Source organism: Platalea leucorodia, assembly GCF_965183815.1.
Source record: "Platalea leucorodia genome assembly, contig: HAP1_HAP1_SCAFFOLD_161, whole genome shotgun sequence".
NCBI classification, from domain to species: domain Eukaryota; kingdom Metazoa; phylum Chordata; class Aves; order Pelecaniformes; family Threskiornithidae; genus Platalea; species Platalea leucorodia.
In genome coordinates, this window is record NW_028121386.1 from 16439 (window position 1) to 37872 (window position 21434).

Consider the following 21434-nt stretch of genomic DNA (forward strand, 5'->3'; position numbering starts at 1 on the left):
TCCTACCCGTCTTGCCCCAGCGTCCCCATACCCCCCCCAGCCAACACTCTGGGGTCGGGGCCCGTTTCCTCGCGCTCCTTCTCTCCCGGATTCCCCAGGGAGCGCCTTTTGCCCCCAACGTTCTCCGGGGCCGTTAACGGTCTCGGAGCAGAACTCGCTGGAGCAAGCGCTGCCAGGAGGGCCTCTCCCCCGCGGCAGCACCGCAGCCCGGCGCGGCCCCGTCAGCGAGGAGCGAAAAGGGAAGCGCTGCCACAGAGCGGACCCGAGCGAGCCCGGCTCCCCCTCCCCGCGGCCCGGCTCCCGGTCGCGCCCGGCGGGCAGGGTAAGCTGCTCCGCCCGCCCCGGCAGGCGCCAGGCCGCGGCCCGGGGCCGCCTGAGCGCGGTCCGCCGGGGCAGGCCGCGGAGCAGCCCCCGCTCCGGGGCCTGTCAGGCGGCGGAGCCCCGCGGGCGGCGGGCCCGGCTGGCGAGCGGGGGCATGGCGGCGCGGAGCCAGGCCTCCCTGCAGCGCCGGCTGCAGAGCTCGCAGGAGGCGCAGCACCGCCAAGCGGTGCTGGTGCGGAAGCTGCAGGCGAAGGTGAGGAGCGGGGGCGCCTGCCCTGGGGGAGGCGCCCGGGGACGGGCCGCAGTGGCGGTGTCGGGGTGCCGCGGCCGTTGGCGCCGCGCCGAGAGGGGACTCGGCGGCAGAGAGCTCGGGGGGCGAACGCGCGGCCCCAGCGGGGCCCTCCCCGGCGCTGCCGCGGGCGGGACGGCGCCGAGCCCGGAGGCCGGGCCAGGCTCCGGGAGCCGCCCTGCTCCGCCCGGCCCGCCCAGGCGTGCTGGGCGCCTCGCTCTGCCGCTGCCAGCCTCCCGAGCCTCTCGTTAGGTCTTTTCCGTAGTCAAAGAACGATGCCTGGCTTGCAAACGCCCTTGCTTGGCCGCGGGAGCAAGGGGCTGTCCCAGAGGCAGGAGTCGCGGCGGCGGGGGCGGTTTTGGGCGGCCCCGGGCAGAGGCAGCGCTGGCCCGGTTCGCCCGGGGCGCAGGAGCGCTGGCAGCGAGGAGGGTGCCAGAGCTGGGCGGAGGGTCGGGGCAGGCCGTGCCGGGCCCGGCCCAGCGCCTGGCGGTGGTCACGGCGCTGCTGTGCGGTCGTCCTGCTTTTCTGGCCCGTGCTTTGGTTTCTGCAGCTGAACAGAAATCCATATTCTGCAGTGGCTGGGCAGGGCTGTGGTCAGAACTAACTTTACTTGCGAAATATTGAAAAGCCGTTTTGAAAACTCCTTTCTCTAACTTCAAGGACCGACTGGACTTTTAGCCCATTGGCAATACTGATCTGGGGGTACATAGTGGCCATAGGCCAGGCATGGCTGGCTAAGTCTGTCTCATCCTTCTGCTTGCCGTCGCTATCTGAGGATGAGCAGATAGCGCTACGTGTAAAAGCAACCCTGTCTCAATTTCTTTAGTATTAGATAAAAGTGCAGCTTCCCTGTATCATAACACCTTCTTGTTGACTGCATCAGCAGCACTGTGAAATGCACTGTGCTTGGGCTGTGAAGACTTGGAGAAAAGCTAATGCAGGAGGAGCCAAGTCTGTTACAAGCTGCATTTGCTCATCTGCATTCTACGTATCCATCTAGGTAGTGCAGTACCGGACTTGGTGTCGAGAGTTGGAGCAGCACGTGGAAGCAGGAGGGGTGAGTGTGCAGGTTGCTAACTCAAGATAGCGTACGTAGCGTTCGTTAACGCAGACAAAAAGCTCCCCAAAGCAATGGCAGAGGAAACCAAGATTTTGCCAGCTGAGGATTTAAAGAAGCACTGTAAGTTTGCCCATCAGTGTTTTGTCCAGTTGCTGTTCTTAGAGCAGCCAGTAGTCCCAGAAATGCCAGTCCAGAAGACCCTATCAAGAAGGATTTTAATTTTGTGAAGGAGTGCTTTATTACTTGCTGGAGTAACATTTGTCCTAGGTCTCAGGAGAGGGCTATACTGCCTGTTACGTTCTATGGCTGTCTCTGAAAAAGAATCAGTTGAAAGAGCGTTTTGGAAGGCAAGAATGCTGGCGTTCAATGTACAGCGCTGGCTCTGTGCTTTTCTTTCTGCTTCACGGCTAACGTAAACCGAGGAGATGAAGGGTAGGAGAGAAGGAGGGTATTCCCAGGCTTCAAGTCTAAGTGAGCACTCACGGTCACGAGCTGAGGATACCCAGCTGTGAGAGTGCAACAGTGGGAGACTGAGGAGAGCTACTCACATTGAGTAACACCCTTCCCCTCCCTTCCTCCCCGTAGTCACGACACTGCTATGCCTGGAAGAAGCCACGAGCTCCTGAGCTACCAAAGAAACAGAGGGGAAAGCGATTGACGCTAACAGCAGTGAAAGGAACACAAGAATTTGACTAAACATTTCCTTTCTTCTTAAGGGATCCCTTCCAGGCAGGTGGGAAGCCACAGACGACCGCCGCCTGAAGAAAGCACTGCTTCAGTTGGAAGAGGAGCATCAAAGGTAAAATGGCTCTGTTTTGAGTGGGAGGTTGTTCCGGGTGACCTCCAAAGGTTGCTTTCCAGCTTAAATTATTCTATGATTCTGTAGGTGAGCTCCTCAGCAGAGCCCCATTTTAGGTTGAGAATCAAACCCTGGCAGCCTGAACATTTCATGGCACAGGAGCTTTCCTGTTTGGTTTTACCTGAGTAGCATATCCTGTGCGTGTATCCGAGTCCTCCAGTAGAGCACTTGGCACCACAGGCATCTTCTGCCACATTTCTTTCTCTGCTTTTCTTTCTTCCTCTGCCCAAGAGATAAATTGTGTGTGGTGTAAAAGTCATCTGTGTGGTGTGTTATGCATGTTGCAAGCTAAGGTGGGAGAAGCACAGCTCCCGTTTTGATCCGGAAGCTGAGTTTTGTGCTTGTTCACAGGGCAGCAGTTCTTGAAATTTTGTTCATGAAATGTTGCCTGGGTGGGATATTAGTCTGTGGCCCCAAAGTCATTAGCCTGCAGTGCTTGACTTTTCAGTTTTCGGTTGAAGGTTTCAGGTAAAGCTGTTTCTCCTACATATGTGGTGCTGTCTTTGTGGTGGGAGGTTTACTGGATCAGTAAGGTGGGGTCTTTGCTAGAGGTCTTACGCAGCGTATAGGACAAGGACAGGGAGAGGCTTAACAAGAAGGTGAGGGCAGCGGTGGGTACAACATTGCAAGGGAAAAGGCCATGGAAACTTGGAGTCCTCTCTGCGGAAGAGAGGTGGTCAGGACAACGACAGAGAAAGATGATGCATCCAGTGATTGGACAGCATGAAGGGGAGGCAAGACGTTAACTGTGGGCACCATCAAAGTTGAAGAGGAAGGGGGAACCAAAATTGTAGATGGAAACTGAAGGCTCAAAGCAAGGAGAAGCAACTGAGTTTGCCCTAACAGAGAGGTCTTACTTAATCCTAGAAAGCACTTCTACTACTTCTCCGTTTGACAACAAAGTCGGTGTTGAAGGAGTTGGAAAGTCGGGGGATGCTGCTTGTGGCTAGCAGTTGTTCAGTGACCTCATTGCTGTTTCTTTCTTTCCAAGATGTGAGAATCTGGCAGAAGTGAACACTCTCCTGTGGGAGCACCTAGATAAAGCAAATGAGGTTAATTCAGCCCTCAAAGAAGATGTTGGAAAACTGACAGCGGATTGGATGAAGGCCCGGGAGGAGCTGGAATTGAAGGAGGTTGAACGGTGCAATGAATGTGAGGTAAGGGTAGGCTACGGGAATGTCAGGCGTGATGCCGGAGCGGAAGGTGAATGCATTTTATTTCTGGCATGGAGGACTTGCTGTGTGAAAGTTGTGGCTACACTGGGGCTGTATTGGTGTTGACTAGCAGAAGACGGGGGTGTGAGATGGAGGAGCGTCAGCAAATTGTGGTGATGGAAGATGCCCACCTGCTGTGACCATACTGCTCGGCCTTAAAGGCAAATGCTTGCTGTTGCTGGACACTGTAGGGCAGTCCCACATGAACGCTCGTCTTTTTAATAGTTCCTAAATCTCTGTCCACGTCAGTGGAGACCAGAGAGGTCTGTGTGTTTTCACATGCAGAGCAGCCAACAGAAGAACAAGACAGGCCTCCCCTACCAATAGCCTGTTGTAAGCCAACCTGACACTGGTCTTGGAGGGACTTGTTTTTGTCTTCCGCCACCAAGACTGTTAGACACCTCTGCAAGGCGGGATGATGAGTCATCAGTTTGCTTTGCTGCTCTCCACTCCTGCAGGAGAAGTGGTGTGGATGTTCCCTTCTTTGAAGTCAGGTGGCAGGTCTACCGAGGATGCTTATGTGGTGCCTGTTCAGTCCTTGATGCCCCTGTCGGAATTGTTATTAAAGGAGACCTGGTGATGGTGGTTGTACTCTCTCCTATCTGAAAGACTTGTACAGTGACGGCGAAGGCTGAATTGGCATTTCTTTTTGTCTTTGCATGTTTAGCGTTATGACAGCTACTTAAGAGGTGAACGTAACCGTCTACTCAGCCTATGCATCAGGTGGTAAACTTCCACCGTCATTTCCTGGAAATGAAGGCTGCCACTGACCGGTGAGTAGAAGTTAAGGCTAGATCTCTTGCAGAAGAAACGTAGCTTCCCTTCACACCTGCTTTTTGAGCCTTGATGTTACTTTAGTTGCAGCTAAAGATAGGGTTTCTCCTTTGGTAGTCTGAAGCAATGCCATTAAGCGTGCTTTAGGCTGTTTTCAGAATCATTTTGTTTGGTGCTAATTTTCAGATAAAACTGGGGGGCTTGGGCTATAAGCAGTGCAGAGGCCCTGAACAGATGAACTGGCTTTTACTGTTGCGCAATTACGTGCTTCAAAAAGGAGTCATCTGATAAAGATGGTGGTGTGAAGGTTCTCTCTTTCTTTGTTCTTCTTCAGAGATTTGTCAGAGCTGAAGGCAGAGCACATGAGGCTTTCTGGATCTATACTTGTAAACTGCTCCCGCCTAAGCTCTGGCATACAGCTCTGGGAGTCCGTCCCTCTGGGTAGACCTGTCCTAAAGGATCAGGCACAGCAGCAAGTGGAACAGGAAATAAGCCAGAAGACTTGGGAAGCGATGTGCTTACAAGTCAAGGGGGACATGGAGAAGAAGGAGCTTCAGAACAGGTAAATGTGTTTTAAACTTTGCTGTTACCAGCATTATCTTTTGTGGCTGCTTCTTGGGTTCATAGATGGGCTGCGTCCACGTTCAAAACACACTCATTCTGCACAGCCTTGTTTCTGTCCCTAGTCAAACTATTGCCTTCAACAGAATGGATAGGAAAAACTGTCTGACTGACAGAAGCTCTTCTGAGTAAGACAAGACTGGAAAAGGTCTTGCACATTACAGTGTTTTTGCTGTTAAACTGATTCTTGGTGAGAAATTGAGACCAGCATAAAGAGAGCTCTGTCTCCTGTACAGCCCTTTTGCTACCCAGGGCTGTGCTAAAGGAATTGGGAGGAATTTGCACAGGACCATCATAAGCAACGTAGCACCTCTGTACTGACATCTCCTTGCAAGACTGAGTACAGAAAGCCTTTGGGGCAAGAAGTGCCATTTTGGCAACATGAGTCATATTAACCTGAATCATCCTGTGATCCTATGATCATTGGATTGAAAATTCATGCACATCTCCCCGAATAGATTGCAAGCTCTTTCATCAATTCACTGCTGAAGGCAAAAGTAATTGTGTGACTAGTAATCTGGACTTAAACATCTGCCTTACTGAAAGAAGACCTTTGGAGAGTCTTATATGCAACGTATGAAAGAGGAGAGAGAGAACTAACGAGCAGGAAGCTGTTAGCTACCTGAAAGGAGGTTGTAGCGGGGTGGGTGTTGGTGTCTTCTCCCAAGGAACAAGTGATAGGATGAGAGGAAATGGCCTACGGTTGTGCCAGGGAAGGTTTAGATTGGATATTAGGAAAGATTTCTTCACCCAAAGCGTTATCAGGCATTGGAACAGGCTGCCCAGGGAAGCGGTTGAGCCACCATCCCTGGAGGTATTTAGAAGACAGGTGTGGACTGTGGTGCTTAGGGACGTGGTTTAGTGGTGGACTTGGCAGTGTTAGGCTTACGGTTGGCCTCGATGATCTTAAAGGTCTTTTCCGACCTAAATGATTCTGTGATTCTATACTCTTGGTTTTGGAAATAAGAATGTTTTTACGTTAAAAACTTAGTCTTTCCCCTCCTCATAGAGTGAAGGACTTAGGTGCACTGGAAGGAAAACAGTCGCTATTACAGAGGGAGTTGGTAGTCATGAGAGAGACACTAGAGGAATCGCACCTTCAGAGGGATCTGCTGAAGCAAGAGAACCATGAGCTTACAATGGCACTGCAAAAGGTATGGCCACCTTATTCCTAGGCAGCACTTGTGGGAGAGGGAGCTGTGATAGCAAGACCACCACAGATGCTGTTTCTGTGGAAGCAGAAGGGACAGGGACAATGCTGTTGTTCTCCTTGGAAAATGGTGATCAGCCCACACGGGCTCTTTGGTGTAGTTAGTCCCCACGTGCTTCTTGGGAGCACTGAACCGGGAGTATGTCAGAGACACAAAAGGGGATCTGCAGTTGCCGCTTGAAGTCAGGGATCTTCCTGTCTTTGTTTTCCTGTTGTTCTTTTGTCTCTTCAGGCAGAGCAGTCAGTGGCAGAGTTGACAGGGGCTCAGACGAAGCTGAGGGCTGAAGTAGCTGATCTACGTGTTGTAACAGCGAAGATGAGCAGTGTTAACGAAGCCCTTGCATTGGATAAAGTGGAGAAGCTGGAGAAACTTGTGTTGCAGGTGAGCAGAGTTGCCAAAGATCTTACCAGGTGTTCTTCTCCAGCTGCTGCCTCTTTTCAGACCTCTTGGCTTCAGACAGTATGACTGCCTGAATATGGAAATGTTCCTTTTTCTGTCCAAGCCAAACCTTCTACATAGTAAACCTTACTGTATTTTATTTCCTCTGTGCTTCTGTGGTTGTAGCTGGAGCAAGAGAATGACGTTCTGTCAGGTAAAGTGGACGAGATGGAGAGAGCAAAGATCTCTGACCAGGAGAAGCTGAACTTGTGTGAAAGAATGAATGAAGAGCTCTGCTCAGAGAAAGCCCACCTGGAACAGCTGCTGAAGAAAGCAGAGGAGCAACAGGAGGGGCTGCAGGTACAGCTGAGGATACTGGCAGAGGAGAAGGCAGAAACCCAAGAGAAACTCAGTCAGGTGAGACCAAAAACCTGGTGCTTTCTGGGTGGGCTTTTGGCTGCTTGGCTCAGTTAAGCTGTATCTGTTGCATTCTGCAGTGCTTTTGTCAAGGGAGATGTTTTCCATTTGTTGGAGCCTAGAGGGCGGGACAAAGCTGCAAGTCAGTGTCTGCTATCTTGTACTGCTAAGAATGGGAATGACATCTTGATATTGTTGAAATTGTATTTTAAGACATACACGCAGCTTTGAATTGCTAGAGCCTCTCTAGGCTTTGAGGAAGAGGAGGAGAAATAGATGATCACACAAGACTGTTGACTCTGGACTAACTGATTTCGGTACAGTGGAAAAAGAGCTTGGGGGAATCGTTATCACTGGAGGAGACTAGGAACTTTGCCATCATTTACGTGTCCATTTCATACTGTGCAATCTTGGGTAGTATGGGATAACTTTGAGAGGAGAATTGTTTGTTTCTGATGGTCTGTTCTCTGTTAGACAGTCTTAGTAAACTTTCAGCCCAAAGTACAGGAGCTCTTTCTCCTCTAGCTGATTCAGAATTGGCACTGGCTGGCTCTGCACAGAACTCCAGAGAAAGGACTCTAACTGTATTTTGTCTCACTTTCAGGTTTGCTGCCAGCAAGAGTCAGCTAGCAGTGGTCCGGAGCAGTTGCGCCAGGAGACCTCTTGCCAAGGGCACGCACTGGCCAGGGTGTCCAAAGAGAAGGAATTGCTGGTGCATGAGAAGGCTGCCCTAGAGGTGCGACTGGCAGCCACAGAGCGGGACAGACAAGGCCTTTCCGAGCAGCTGGCAGAGGCCAGGTAAAGGCGGGGAGGAGACCCTAGGCAGGACATTACTTCATGTGTGTAATTATAAAGGTGGTAATCATTACACGGGGATTTATTGCATCCTGTACGCTTTTGAGATGTTTTCACCTTCCATGGACAGAAAATGGAAGAATCTCGTGGGGGGAAAAGAAAAACAAAACAACAAAAAACCCCCAAACCAGTATACCATAATTTGAATGTTATTTTTCTGACAGCTAAAGCTAACAAAGCTCTCCTGAGCCTTGGGCTCCTGTTTTTGCCCCCTTGCACATTCCTGTGTGAAGTCCAAAGCAAGCCGATACAATTCCTCAGTATCTGGTACCTTGGCTCTGCACCGAGTAATAATTAAACCATGCAGACGTTTGCTGAAACCTGAAGCTTCTCTCTTGTTTTGGTTTCTTGTTCTGTGTATTTGAACATAGATCTTTCTTTGCTCATCAAGTAGTTTGACGTGGGATCTCTGGAATTCAAGGCTGTTATGTACGGACATTGTGAGTAGGACACTGCCATTTAGGGTGAAGCTAGAGGCTCATGCTGAACACCTTGAGGGCCTTCTGTTTCTAAGCTAACTTGTTACCTATGGTGCAGGACCTAGACTTGGTTACACCAGCAGCAGGGAACTTTTGAATGCTCGCCAGTCTTTGGGACTTCTTGCCCATCATTGATGTCTGCGTCCTGTACTCCTCACCACATGCTGTTTAGAGACAGGTGTCATGGAGAAGTTATACAGGGAAGGAACAAGATTCTGCCCTTCTGCTGCATCAGGTTTCTAAGATCAAATGCGAGAAGTTCTCCTTTTCCAAAAAAACCCCCCAAAACCAACCCAACGTATGGAGATGTTTGTCCTCCTCCTAGGTCTATCTTGGAAGACTCCTGAACTGGCAGAGCTGTACAAATGATGGTTTAGAGAGTGTTTTGCTTCTTGACTTTTACGCTTTACCACTCCAGAGTATGGTGTTAGCAAGGCTGATAAACACCATTTTGACGCAGTCTGTTTCTTGAGAGCTGCTGCTGCTTCTGAGCTCCAGCTTCTCTTATGTGATCCAGCTGAATTACGTTTTGTCAATTATTGGGCTGTGGCAACTATTCTTGCCAGATGTTGTTCTCAAGAGCCTTTTGTTGCCACAGTTTTGGACTCTATCATCTTTTCTGTTCTGTTTTAGAGACTGACCTTAAAAGGGAGCATATTTGCTTTGGACTGCCAGAGATTGGCGTAATCAGAAATATGTGCTTGTTCTCCTTCTTGAAGATACATCCTCCATTGTCCATCAAAGTAGCGAAATCCTACTGTTGCGGGTTTTACTGTTGTACCACTCGGGTGCCCCTTCACCCCAAAGGATGTTATCCTGATTGCATGCCTGTACTAGTGAGGCAGTGCTGTGTATTGTAGGAACCTGGCACACAGGACCCTGTGTGAGATCAGGGAGGTGTCTTCAGCTCCTGGTTCCAGAATCCTGTGTGTCAATCGCGGCAGCTGGTTGCAGTCTATGGATGTAACAATTTGCCTCTGCAGTACTATAACTTCCATGAGAAAGAGCGACAAGTCACGTGGGCTGCTGCCTACTTAGCAATGCTTAAAGAAAAGTAGCAAGTTTTTCTTTTGAACTTCCAACAGTTTAAACCGAAGGATACCCGTCTCTCCTTTCAGGTAGTCCTTGTTCAGGTAACATCTAGTTCAGGTTTCTTAAAAATGCTGCTACAAGCATGAGATTTTACTATATCATCTAATGTATTTCTTTAGTCCCTTTTACATACAGGGAGTCTGGAAAATTACCTGCCTATACCTATGCTATGAACAGCATTAAGAAGTCATGAGTCAGCCAGGGAAAGACTCTTATTCTGTCCCCCTGCAGAGCAACTTGGAAGTGCTGATGAGATAAGGGCTGTGAGCCTGGGAAAAAAAGCTGGGCTTTTGCTTGCTGGCACAGAGTTTGTGGGCACAGCTACCCGTGTGTCATAGATCAGACAACAGCAATTTAAGATTTGGCTACTGAGATCAAATTCGGCTGGGCTTTCTGTGTGATGCTAGGTCGTAAGTAAAGCCTGGGCATTCCCTCGGAGGGGCCTGCATTGCTATTTTAAATGGCAGAAATATGCTTTCTGTCTCCAAGTTTCCATGCAACCCATTTTGTGTACTCAGGGGTAGGGATCTTGAACCACTTCTTACTGGAATAACTCCCTGTGGGTGTCAGGAGCCAGAAATTCATTTCTCTCCGTATTTGCAACTTGTAGGTCAGTGAAGGAGACCCTGGAATCCAGCCGGTTGGAGGCTCAGCAGCACTTAGCTGAGCTGGAGATCGCCAGGAGCCAGCTTGAAATCCGCCTTCACACAGTCACACAGGCCAAGGAGGTGATACAAGGTGAGAGCCTCACGTGCATTGTTTCTGGCGATCCCCCTGCCTCGGGAGGATGTTATAAAAATAGCTCTCTGTCTGCAGTGCTTCTGGGGAGTGAAGGAGCTGGAGACAGATCCCTCCTACACTGAAATTCAAATGCCTTAAGGTTAGTAAAGTCAGAACCACTGTTTGTGTAGGCACTGAATCTTGCCATTTGTCGTGTTTGCAGGGGAAGTGAAGTGCCTTCAACGGGAGCTGGAAGCAGAGAGATCTCTGATGAGGCAGGAACGGGAAAGCATGGCGCAACAGCTCTTGCGGACAGAACAGCAGTATGACAAAACCCTCAGGCGTCGGCAAACCGATCATGAAGTGGAAATAAGGAAGCTCCTGCAAGACATGGTAGGAAACAATATGCTTTTGAATTCTTCAAGCAAGCTTTGTGGGCTGGCTTTAGAAGAGCGTGTGAAACGGCAGCAATCACCTGTCATAGGCCACACATTGCTAGGCCCGGCAGCAGAGCCAATGGCTTGTACTTGAGGGCACGTGAAGACCCACAGGACTATGCTGGGACAGTAAATGCTGCCACAGAGTCGGTGTGGGCCTAAGACGAGTTCAACAGAAGGTTGGGTGGTCCCCACGCAAAGCGTGGCAGCAAAGGGGGAGGATCTTACCAGATTCCTGTCTACCATGAGGTCGACTCCTAGCATTCCTGCCAACTGCAGTCGCGGGAACTTTGTTCCTTTCTTTCTGTCCTTTCATGCTTGACAGAGGTAGTATCTTTGGGCTTAAAGCATATAGAACAGGCCCCTTGTTCCTGGTAGTTCAGTTCGTGGCCTGCCTTGTGACTAGGGCATCGGGGTACTGGCCTCTTTCTCACCCTGCAGTCCATCTGCATCTTTTCATTGATGAGAATGGAGTTGAGCTTTGAAAATAGAGACTCGGAGACTGGAGAGAAATGCTGAGGTGAGAGGTGCTAGCAAACAGGCAGCCATCCGAGAAGGGCAGGTAACATCTGCTTTTCTTCCACCTGCTGACCCTCCTTTGAAGTTCCTTGATAGGACGTGATTGATGGAGGGCCCAAAGCCACTACTGTGCCCTGTTGAGGTGGGGGTTTGTGGGAGGCAAGAAGCTTCACCTTTTATTGAGGAGCTTGGCTGGGACTCCATCTTGAAGTCTTTTCCTCCTCTCATCAGGCAAGCGAGCGGGAACGGCACCGTTCAGAGCTACAGGAGATGCTGGAGCAATGGGAAAAGGAGAAGGCAGAGGCAGAAAGGGAGCACGAGAAGAAGCTGTTTGATACGAAGCAGAAAGTTGCTACCATGCAAGCTCAACAAGAAGAGGAACGAACTAGAGTCGAAAATGCCAAGCAAGAGGTAAAGACTGTGAAAGGAGAATGGGTGTGGTTTTTTTACTCTTCTGGGCTCCTTATCGATCCTTCGATGACTAAGAGGTTGTTGAAGATTCAGTCACGGATGGACCATGTTTATACTGCCAATCTCACTTAGGAACCTGTGCCTCCAAGTGGGCAGATAATGACCTAGGAGGCCAGCAGCATAGTGCTTTGAGAACGGGTGAGCCCATCCGTCTTTGAGTCTTACCACACAAATTTTTTTATGGGAAGTTTAAACCCGTCTTCTCTTTATTTCTGTGCAGGTCCTGCTGGAAAAGGAGCGTGAGAAGAATGCTTTATTAGAGACACTGCTCCAAACTCAGGGAGAACTAACAGAAGCCTGCCAGCAGCTGGAGCAGCTCAGGCAGGAGGTGGAAGAGCAGCGAGAGACTGGGCAGGTAAGTCTGACTTGTAGGGTAGGTTGAAGGAACGGGCCGTTGGCAATTGGACGTAAGCCGAGAGGGCCGGGTAACGGAGTGAAGGGCAGTAACAAGGAAATAAAACATAAGTCCTGCAGCTGAGGAGGCAAGGACTACTGCAGGCACTGAAAGCACCGAGCCTGGTAAGCTCCAGAGATCAGCAACAGGAAGGAAGGGTTACAACGGCAGCAGAGCTGGGTAGAAAAGCAGAAAGAAGTGGCTGAATGAATGTGATTTTGAGACAGAAAGAGAAAAAAGCTGGGCCTGATGGCACGGCAGGTCTCAGTAGCTTGCTCTCCATTTGTGTTTACAGAACATCACAGAAAAACTGCAAGCAGAGCTGCAGGAAACTCAGAGTAAGATCAAAGCAGCGGAGAAGAGGCAGAGGGAGGAAAGCCAAACCATCAAAGAGGAAATGAATATCCTTCTTCAGCAGAGGGATGGTCTACAAAAACAGGTGACTGCAACAGCAGTAGCTCCTCCAGTCATCAAAGAGGCGGTCTCTCACTTGCCTTTCCATTGCAGAGCAGCAGGCTGATGGGATAATCCCTCTGACTGCCATCATACTGTGGTCTCCATCTCAGCTGCTCTGAAGGAGACTTACTGGCCAGCTGAATCTCACCTGCTGCCCTGGACAGATGGGCTAGTCCTTTTGCCTGTTTGCCAGTAATGATCAGAATGGATCTCTGCTGGTCTTGCTTTCTACGGTGGTTTTTCAGCTGAACGTGGTGACCCACTTAGATTTTTAAACAAGTCAGCTGTATCCATTGTGAATCTGGTACTCTTGTGACAGGGTGAAATGTAAACTTGTTCTTTCCCTTTCCTCACAGTACGTGATACGGCTGACAGTGACAAGCTGTAGTCTCTGACTGCTTTGTTATGTTTCACTTGAGGTGGAAGAGTTGACATCGCAGCTAGCAGCCTCCGAAGAGTCTCTAAAGAAGGAGGCTATGACGCTGCGTCAAGAGGTGGTGTCTTTGGAAAGGAAACTCGAGAGCACTGAGAAGCAAAGAAAGGATGTCCTGGTGAGGCTGGCAGATGCCGCAGAGGGCCATTTCTTACCTATTTTTTGGCCTTCTGTTAATACTTCTAAGGAGCAACTTTTTCCAGTGGAGAGCTGATTTTGGTTGGTCTTGTACAGGTTCAGTCCAAATCTGAGGAGATACAGAGTACGCAAATGCTGACCAAGTTTCCCTCATTTTCCCCTTCCTTCCGCTCATCGTTCCTTGTTTCCCAGACTTTTGCTTTCCTGCCACTTTTCACTTTTCCAATTGCATTCTTCTGAATGAGCAGGAAAAGATGCTGTAGTCATATAAAGCTCGCTTATGATTCAGGGTGTTTGTTTTCCTCAATTCTGAAGGTTTCCGCCCTTGAAGCTTTAGTCAAAGTAATTTTCAAACTTGTCTCTATTTACATTGCATGGTTTGGGCAATTATTTTTGTTCAAATCCGTATTTAGATTTCCAAATGTCTGGCTCTGGAGAAAGGGGTGAGAAGACAAAGTTTGCTAATAATAGAAAGCCGTTCAACATTGCCCACCTGAGAGCAGACAGTGGGGAAAAAAAATAGAGGAATTTGAGAAACAAAAGTGCTGATCCAGATAAATATGTACGCCTGCAAGGGGAAAACTCGTCCTTATTTCAACCACAGAATGACAGACTGTGGTCTGACCATTACTCCTTCAAGAGGGGACAGTGGGGTTCTAGAGGATGGTACCATGAAAACTCTACAGAGTAGAGGTCCAAAAAAAGCCCCAACCAAACCCCAAAGTGGGAAATCAAATGTTGGGGTTGTTCTCTCTTCCCTTCCTCCCTAATAGAGAGAATATCGTCATGCCACTGCCTAAATCATGCTTAGTCTGGACTTCAAATCCTGACTGCAGTTCTGGTGGCTCCTGCCCAAAAGACCACACTAGAGCCAGAAGAGGTTCAGAGAAGGGCCAAAAGGAAGATGGGACTGGCTGAGTAAGCTGGGAAAGATGCAACCTACAGGGTGGCACGGGAAAGGCTTCCAACATCCTGAGAGGCAGGGAGAGAGGGGGCAGCCCTTGACTGCCGCTGAAGCGGGAGTTCAAGTCTAGTATGACAAGCAAACATATATCGACGGAACTATTGAATCTTTTTCTCACTGTTTTGCAGCATGAATGGGAGAGACTGCAAGCAGTTAAAGAAGAACTGGTGTGGGAGAGAAACCTTCTTCAGGACTCAGTCACAGCCTCTGAAACGCGAGCAAATACAGCAACAGATAGGAATCACTGCCTTGAACAAGAACTTCAAACTACATTGTCTATCTTAAAAACGAAAAATGAGGAAGTGGAAACGCAGCGGGAGAAAATCCAGATGCTCCAGAAAGAGGCAGCCCAGGGACAAGCTTTGCAGGAGACTGTCACTCATATGACTGCCCTCCTGTCAGAGAGGGAGGGAGAAATGAAGTTGTACCAGGAGCAGATGAGAATGCTGGAAAAGCAGAAAGAAATGCATAAAACTACTCTCGATGGGGTTATTAAGGACATAACAGAGAAAAAAGAGAAGATGGAATCCCAGCAAGAACAGATACGGGACCTGGAGAAGCAGCAAGAGAAACAAAGGATTGCTGTAAGCAAAATGAGCAAAGACTTGGAAGAGAGAGATCGGGAGATCAGATCCCAGCAAGAACAGATACGGGACCTGGAGAAGCAGCGAGAAATGCAGAGGACTGCTGTCAGCAAGATGAGCAAAGAGCTGGAGGAGAGAGACCAGGCGATCAAGTTCCAGGAGGGGAAAATAATGATTCTAGAACAACAGGGTGCATCACAAGTGAGAAACCTGCAGGCGGATCTTGATCATATGAAAGGAAACTTGAAGGAGAAAAACATAGAGCTTATGTCTCTGACTCGGCAGATCCAAGAACTGGAAATGGAGAGAGCACAGGTGAAACCGCTGCATGCAAGCCTTGAACAGCTGAGGGCAGTTCTTAAGGACAGAGAGAGTGAGTGTGATTCTCAAAGGGATCAGTTAAGACTCTTGCAGCAGTACAAGGAAGAGCAAGAGGGGTACCTGCAAGAGCTTCGTGGTAAAGTAGAGAAGATGATGCTTTCTTTATCTAAAAAAGATCAAGAGCTTGAGTCACAACAAAAGCAAATCCAGGAAGCTGAAGGAGTCATGGAGATGCAGCTGAGGACTGTCCGTGACCAACTGGAGCAGACCTCAAAAGAAAAGGACAGGCTCATAGACATCCAAAAGGAACAAGCAAGGAGCTGTGAGGAAAAAACAGAACAGATGAATGTCTTGCACCGAGACTTAGAACACACTAGGGCAGTACTGAAAGAAAAGGATTTAATGATTGACTCTCAGAAGGAACTGATTGAGACCTTCCAAAAACAACAACAACAAGACTCTGAATGGCAGAAGGAAATTCTGCAGCACCTTCAAGTGGCACTAAAGGAAAAAGAGCAAGAGATTTTGTCCCTTAGAAAGCAACATGAGGCATGCAAGGAAAAGGAGGAGAAGCATGAAGCTGAGCAAACGAATCTTCAAGCAACAAAACTGACTGTGAAAGAAAGAGAAAAAAAGATAGAGGTTCTGGAGGAGGCTATCTCTAAGCTTCAACGGGAAAAGGAGGAGGCAGCAATGCAGACTAAAGGTATGCTGCAAAAACTAGAATATGCTGAATCTTCTCTAAAAGCTAGAGATCAAGAGAGAGTGTCTTTGCAAGAGCATGTCCAGGAGCTTCGAGAGCAGAAGGAGTTAGAAGGCAAGCAGGCCAAGAGTCTAGAGCAGGACCTAGACAAAATGAGCCAAATATTGAAGGAGAACCACTTGGAGTTCCTCAAGCAGACAGAGCAAATTAACATGTTCCGGCTTCGTGGCGAAAGCACGGCAGTAGCACTAGCATCGTGCCAGAAGCAGGTGAATCTGCTTGAGGAAGTGGTGAGGAAGAGAGATGAAGACAATGAAACTCTTCTGCAAAAACTCCAGCACCAAGAAGAAGAACTGAAGACCTTGCAGAATTTGCAGCTTAGGCTAACCGAGCAGCATGAAGAGGTTAGACATCACCGAGAGCGAGAGAAGCTCCTGGACGATGCCTTGCGTGAGAGGGAACGAGAGACCAAGGCTCAAGGTGAGGAAATAAGAGCTCTTCAGGAAGATCTCCAGCATGTTCAGCAGACTCTGACAAAGAAGGATGAAGAGATCAAGTACCAGAGAGACAGAGTCAGGTATTTAGAGAAGACTCTGACAAGGAGAGAACAAGAGCTTAGGAGGCAGAGTGAACTGAAACAATTAACGTCAGCTTTGCGATGGAAAGATGGAGAGGACAGCCTGCAGAAACAAATCCAGAAACTCCAAAAATGGGAGGAAGCGGGAGCAGAGAAGAGGAGAGTTCTCCAGGAGAGAGAGCGTGCCTTGCAAAGACAGAAGGAGCTAACCCAGCAACTGGAAGATGAGCAGAAAGCAAAGGGGGAAGAATTGAAGCGGGTGACCGCTCTTTTGAAGCAGACTGAAAGTGAAGAAGCCAAATGGAAAGAGAAGGCACAAGCACTGACTCTTGCCCTTACCAAGAGTGAAAAGGCCAATGGGACTTTGAGGGAAGAAATAGCCATCCTGCAGAGTAAGGTTACAGAGAGGGACACGGACCGGTTTCATCATCAGGTAGGCAGCGTGATTGATCATCAGTCAACTAAAATGTCTCTAAAGGATTCTAATGATGCTTCCCATAAAGATATGGGAATATATATTCCCATAAATATATGACCTGCTTGGCCAAAGAAACTAGGATTGCAGCCAGCAGGCTTGCCTGTCTGTGTAGCTCTGGCCAGAGACCATTCACCTGCTGGAATGTTTTCTGCCCAGCCCAGAACTACTGAAAGAACTATGGAGCTTGCTGCTAAAATTAACTCAAGTCCAAAAGTGGGGGATGGGTAATCGGGTCTCTCCTATCTAGGCAAGCTTAGCCAACGTGTTGTGGTTAGGATTTGGCGTGGAAAGGAAAGGGCACAGTTGACCAGACTAATATACTAAACTTAGCGGAACGATGGCTGAACAGCAGCTACGCTGATGGTGCTTAGAAGATGCTTTCAGAGATTTAGATTTCTGAGGTCCAGCTTTTCCAGTGTATTGAAAATAATGGAATTGGTACCATTGCCTGATCAGGTTAAAGGCTTCATTGCGCATTCAGGATGTACTTGTGCCGCAGCCCAAAAAAACACGACGGCAAATTTGCCTCGGATTTCACCAACGTGATCTGGAGGAGGGCCCCTAGGAAGAGGGCATGTTGTTTTGGTCTGTGGACCAGGAGAAGAAGGGACTTAGCACTGTGCATTCCTGCGTCCGGTCACTCTCCCCGCCTTGTTGCTTCTGGCTCTTCTAACCTTTATGTGGCACCAGCGCACATAATCTCCTCTCTGAATACCCAGCAGGCTGTTGCAGAAGGGGAGCAGCTATCATGGCTCTCAGAGAAGAGACTCCTGTTGCAGCGGCTGGAACGTCTGCAGCAAGCAGTTGCAAGGCTGGAGCTTGAGAAGACTGAGCTGAAGCAACTCAGTGCTGAGCTCAAGAGGACTCTTGAGCAGGTAAAACAGGCTTTCACTGCCTCTGCAAAGCCTCACGGTCCTCTGGAACACAACACATTGCCACAGACAGCACTTTGGGGTCCTCTGCTTGTTTCCTTCCCTCTCCCGGTTCCCCCTGTGGACACACGCTTTTGTATTTTCTCTCTCTTCTGGCACCCCATTGCCTTCACAAATGCACATTCACTCTGGTACCACCCTTCTTGCCCCAGCGTCCCCATACACACACATTTGACACTCCTGTGTCAGGAACTGTTTCCTCTTGGTCTTTCTCTTCCATAGTCTACTTTGAGTGCCTTTTGCCCCCAACACACTCTGGTGCAATGAACAGTCTGAGCAGAAACCTCCTTGCCGTGATGTCCAGAGGCCCTTTTGCTCCTTGTTTGGTGGCAGGTTTCTGTGACCCTTTCTCCTATCCAATGTGCAGGTGGAACGGGAACGGAGGAGACTGAAGAGAGATTGTCGAGGTCGGTCGTTGCGAGATGCAGGCGGATTTTCTCTCTCTGACCAGCTCCAGGTGCCTGCTCCTAGACAGGTGAGAACAGAATCTTACTTGGTGGGAGGAGGGTCTGGCCATACAGAGGAACGACGGCAAATCCCAGAGGCAGCAGCCCCCCGGTATAGACCTAACAGAAGTCAAGTATAGACCATGGCCCTGGCCAAACTGGAGACCAAAAAGAAATCCTTGTGTTTTCTTCACAGGAGGAGTCTCACAGGTGCTGCAGTTGTCGATTAGCTGAGTTGTGGAACCAGGTGAGGGGTAGGAAAGCTCTCCTCAAAAGCTGCTGTGGCTGTACTGATGGGCGCAACTTTGCCCGATGCTACAGCCCGAGTATTGCTTAGCTGTCAGGAAGGGAGTACACCAGGCAGTGGAAATGCCCAGTCAAACACATCTGTTGGCCGTGGCCAAACAACATCATTCACCCATTCAAACCCATTGCTTCTGCAAATGGAGGCACTGTTGCTCCTCTTGCCTCTCCTCTTGCCTCGCCTCCAGGGATGTAAGGCAGTGCCAGAGCTTCTAGCCTTCAGGCAATCGTTAGTCTCGTATTGCTGTTCTGTGCTAATCATGATCCCAATATCGGACCGAGTCAGAGACCTAAGCGCTGCATGGACATCTGTTTGGTCGGTGTAAGAATGTACATTCCAGCTGCTGAACCCTACTGCGTCCTTTGACAGTGGTATCAGCAGTAGCAGCAGTCACCACACTTCTCTTCCATGTCCTTTTATGGGTCTGGTACACCCTGGTCTCCCTGAGGATGTGAATCTTCACCGGTGTTCAGGGCAAAATGCATGTAAGATTTATGCGAGTAAAGTATATGATGCTTAGCTCTGGCAAGTGAGCCAAGAATGCTGCTGAAGCCATCGGGTTACAGCCTAAGGATGTTTTTACCTGGAAGTCTCGGTGTCTGAAGTTCTGTTGCTACGGATAACTAACTGAACCGCCTTCCCCTCGTGACTGTTGTGTCTGCCTGCCCCGTGGACCTACTTCAGCAGTTCAGCAGGAAAACGAAGGCGCTCTGCTCAAAGAATAGTCCTCAGCTGGCTAGTTAGGGCACTCCTCTGGGTCTGGGAAACAGCGGAACTGGAACTTGATCTCACGCTTCCTGGGAGATGCTCTTAGCAGCAGATGGCCGCTTCTCCCACTCACACCTCTGGGTTACCTACCAAAGCGCGGGAGGGTTTTTCAGGCTTCCAAGCCAGCCTTCCCAAAGGTGCCCTTGTTATTTCAGAGAGAAGGTCAGACCTGACCCTCTCTTCAGTGGTGGCATTCCCTAGCCTACGCATATTGTTTGCTGTGAAGTCCCTTTGCCGTCTTACTTTCCGTGCGCACGACTGGCTTCTAATTCAGCGCCACGCATTCCCCTTCCGGAGCTGGCTGCCTGAGTTTCACATCTAGTCTGCTCTAGATGCTTAGCAGGTTAGGGTCCCACTTTTTATCATCGCCTTTGGCTTTATGTTGACAGACCTTGGTATCGTAATTCAAACGTAGCAGGTTCCATAAGCCATAAAACTCCTTTGGGAATTGCTTCTGTTATTCGAGTTCACTCGCCAAGAAGGAATATTCTCATATTCCTAGCTTGAGGTTGGGGATTGCATTGCCATGTGGAACACAGCCCTTGGCAAAGCGCACGTCACTTTGAAAACAGAGGAAAACCTCTGACCTGAGCCGTTTTCCCCGAAACAGCAAAGCGCTGAGCACTGCTCCCAGTGCTGGCATCTCCTCCACTCCAAAGCAGGCAGAGGGGAAGGCGCCAGAGCTGCTGTGGCTGCGCTGCACTGCAAACCTAACAGGAGGTGAGAGCAGCTGGGTCTCTCGCGCCAAAAAGCCCAGCAGGCACAACCCTGCGTTGCCAGGAAATTATAATAGAGTTTGAGGACTTTCAAGGCCTCAGCAGTCCTTTAAGGCTCATTTCCCCCCCCCCCCGCCCCGGGCTTTGTTCATCAAATTATGCTCTGCTCCTTTGTGAAATGCTCTAACGTTAGGAAAAATGAGCGTTTGCTCCCTTTTCACGTGCTAGCTGTCAAGTTTTCAAACTAGGTCATAACAGAATGGTTCCTCGCTACCTTGTGTAACCAGTAGTCCTCCTGCTGAGGAAAAAGCATGTGGAACTCAGGTGTCAGTAGCCCAAATCTCTTTTTTGGAAAAAAGAGGTGGGTTACTAAATCCTGTAGGGAACCTCTGTCTTTAGTATACGTGTAATGTGTCAGTGCTGTAGGTGTGAGTTGCCGTTGCCAGAAAGAAACTTGAATTGTTGATGATAATCTGAAGTTCAGTTTGGGGTGACTCTGGGAACCTGTTACTTCCCGTTCCACAAGGACCAAGTGTTTGCGAGGGCTGGAGTTAGAGGGCGCGTCTTCCCTGACAGCCGGTACCGTGGAGCTACGGATGGTCCTAACAGCGTGGGCCTGTCTGAGCTCGGCCTTTTGCCTCTTTCAGGTGTCCCTTCTGCAGACGCAGCTGGCACAAGACTGCTGTGCAAAGACCAGCCGGAAGCTGCCAGAGATTTGCCAAGAGCTGGATTCCTCCTCAGCAGCTGTGGCCAGGGAGCCCAAAGCTGCTGTTCTGGAAGCAGAGACTCGGAAGCTGGGTCAGTCTCTGAACCGTCCTGTGCCCTAGAGGACCAGCTGCAGCATCGTGGGGTTCCGGTCTTGTGCCCTTCCCAGAAATGTATTATGTTTTGCTGTGGGAAATGGGGGTGCATTTGTTCTGCTTGCGTTTGGAAGCATCTCCGAGTGCAAGTGATTTTTTTTAATTTTTTTTTTTAAATAAAAGAAACTTTGCAGGACTGTCCTTTCTCAGTAGCAAAAAGCAAGTGGTCGGTAAATACGTGGCTTAGGGAAAGACTATACTAGTTTTTGACCTGCACGAGTAAGCTATTACGAGCTGTTGTCTGATTTAACCTCTTGAGTTCACAGCCGTTCCCTGTGAGGAGAGAGGGAAAGGGAGGTGTTATCAAAATGAAGGGGTGGAGAGCACACGCCAGGGATTGAAGGTGGGGCAGGAGAGTGGGGTTTTTGCCTTCCTTTCATGCTTCAGCACAAAAAGCGCTGGCACTCTCCCGAGATGATCTGCTTTCCGCTTTGTGGCTGCGACAGCCAGCCCGAGGGACAGCTGGGTTGTTCTCAAAAGGGCACTGGTAGCAAACTGCAGACCTTCCAAAGACAGAGGCGACGGAGGCGACGGATGGGAGGGGGAGGATGTCAAGCCGAGTGAAAACTGCTCTCTCCCTGCAGCTTCGCCTCGGTATCAAGCCCCTTCAGCTAACCGCTCTCGGCACAGTCAGCGTCCCTCG

At 49.5% G+C, this 21434-nt stretch overlaps 1 protein-coding gene across 1 annotated transcript; it reads left to right on the forward strand.

The window, feature by feature from the left end:
• Positions 1-406: 406 nt before the first annotated feature.
• On the forward strand, positions 407-20832 carry LOC309603637 (uncharacterized protein). Its single transcript, XM_082338458.1, is given in 22 exon segments — positions 407-574; positions 1611-1667; positions 2387-2469; positions 3521-3686; positions 4411-4456; positions 4459-4516; positions 4852-5079; positions 6148-6292; positions 6581-6730; positions 6914-7144; positions 7749-7942; positions 10181-10308; positions 10514-10683; positions 11478-11657; positions 11938-12072; positions 12407-12550; positions 12987-13118; positions 14231-16720; positions 17485-17640; positions 18065-18172; positions 18340-18390; positions 20579-20832. Coding segments are annotated over 22 exon segments (5331 nt in total). The 5' UTR covers positions 407-475; the 3' UTR covers positions 20759-20832.
• The last annotated feature ends 602 nt before the right edge of the window (positions 20833-21434 follow it).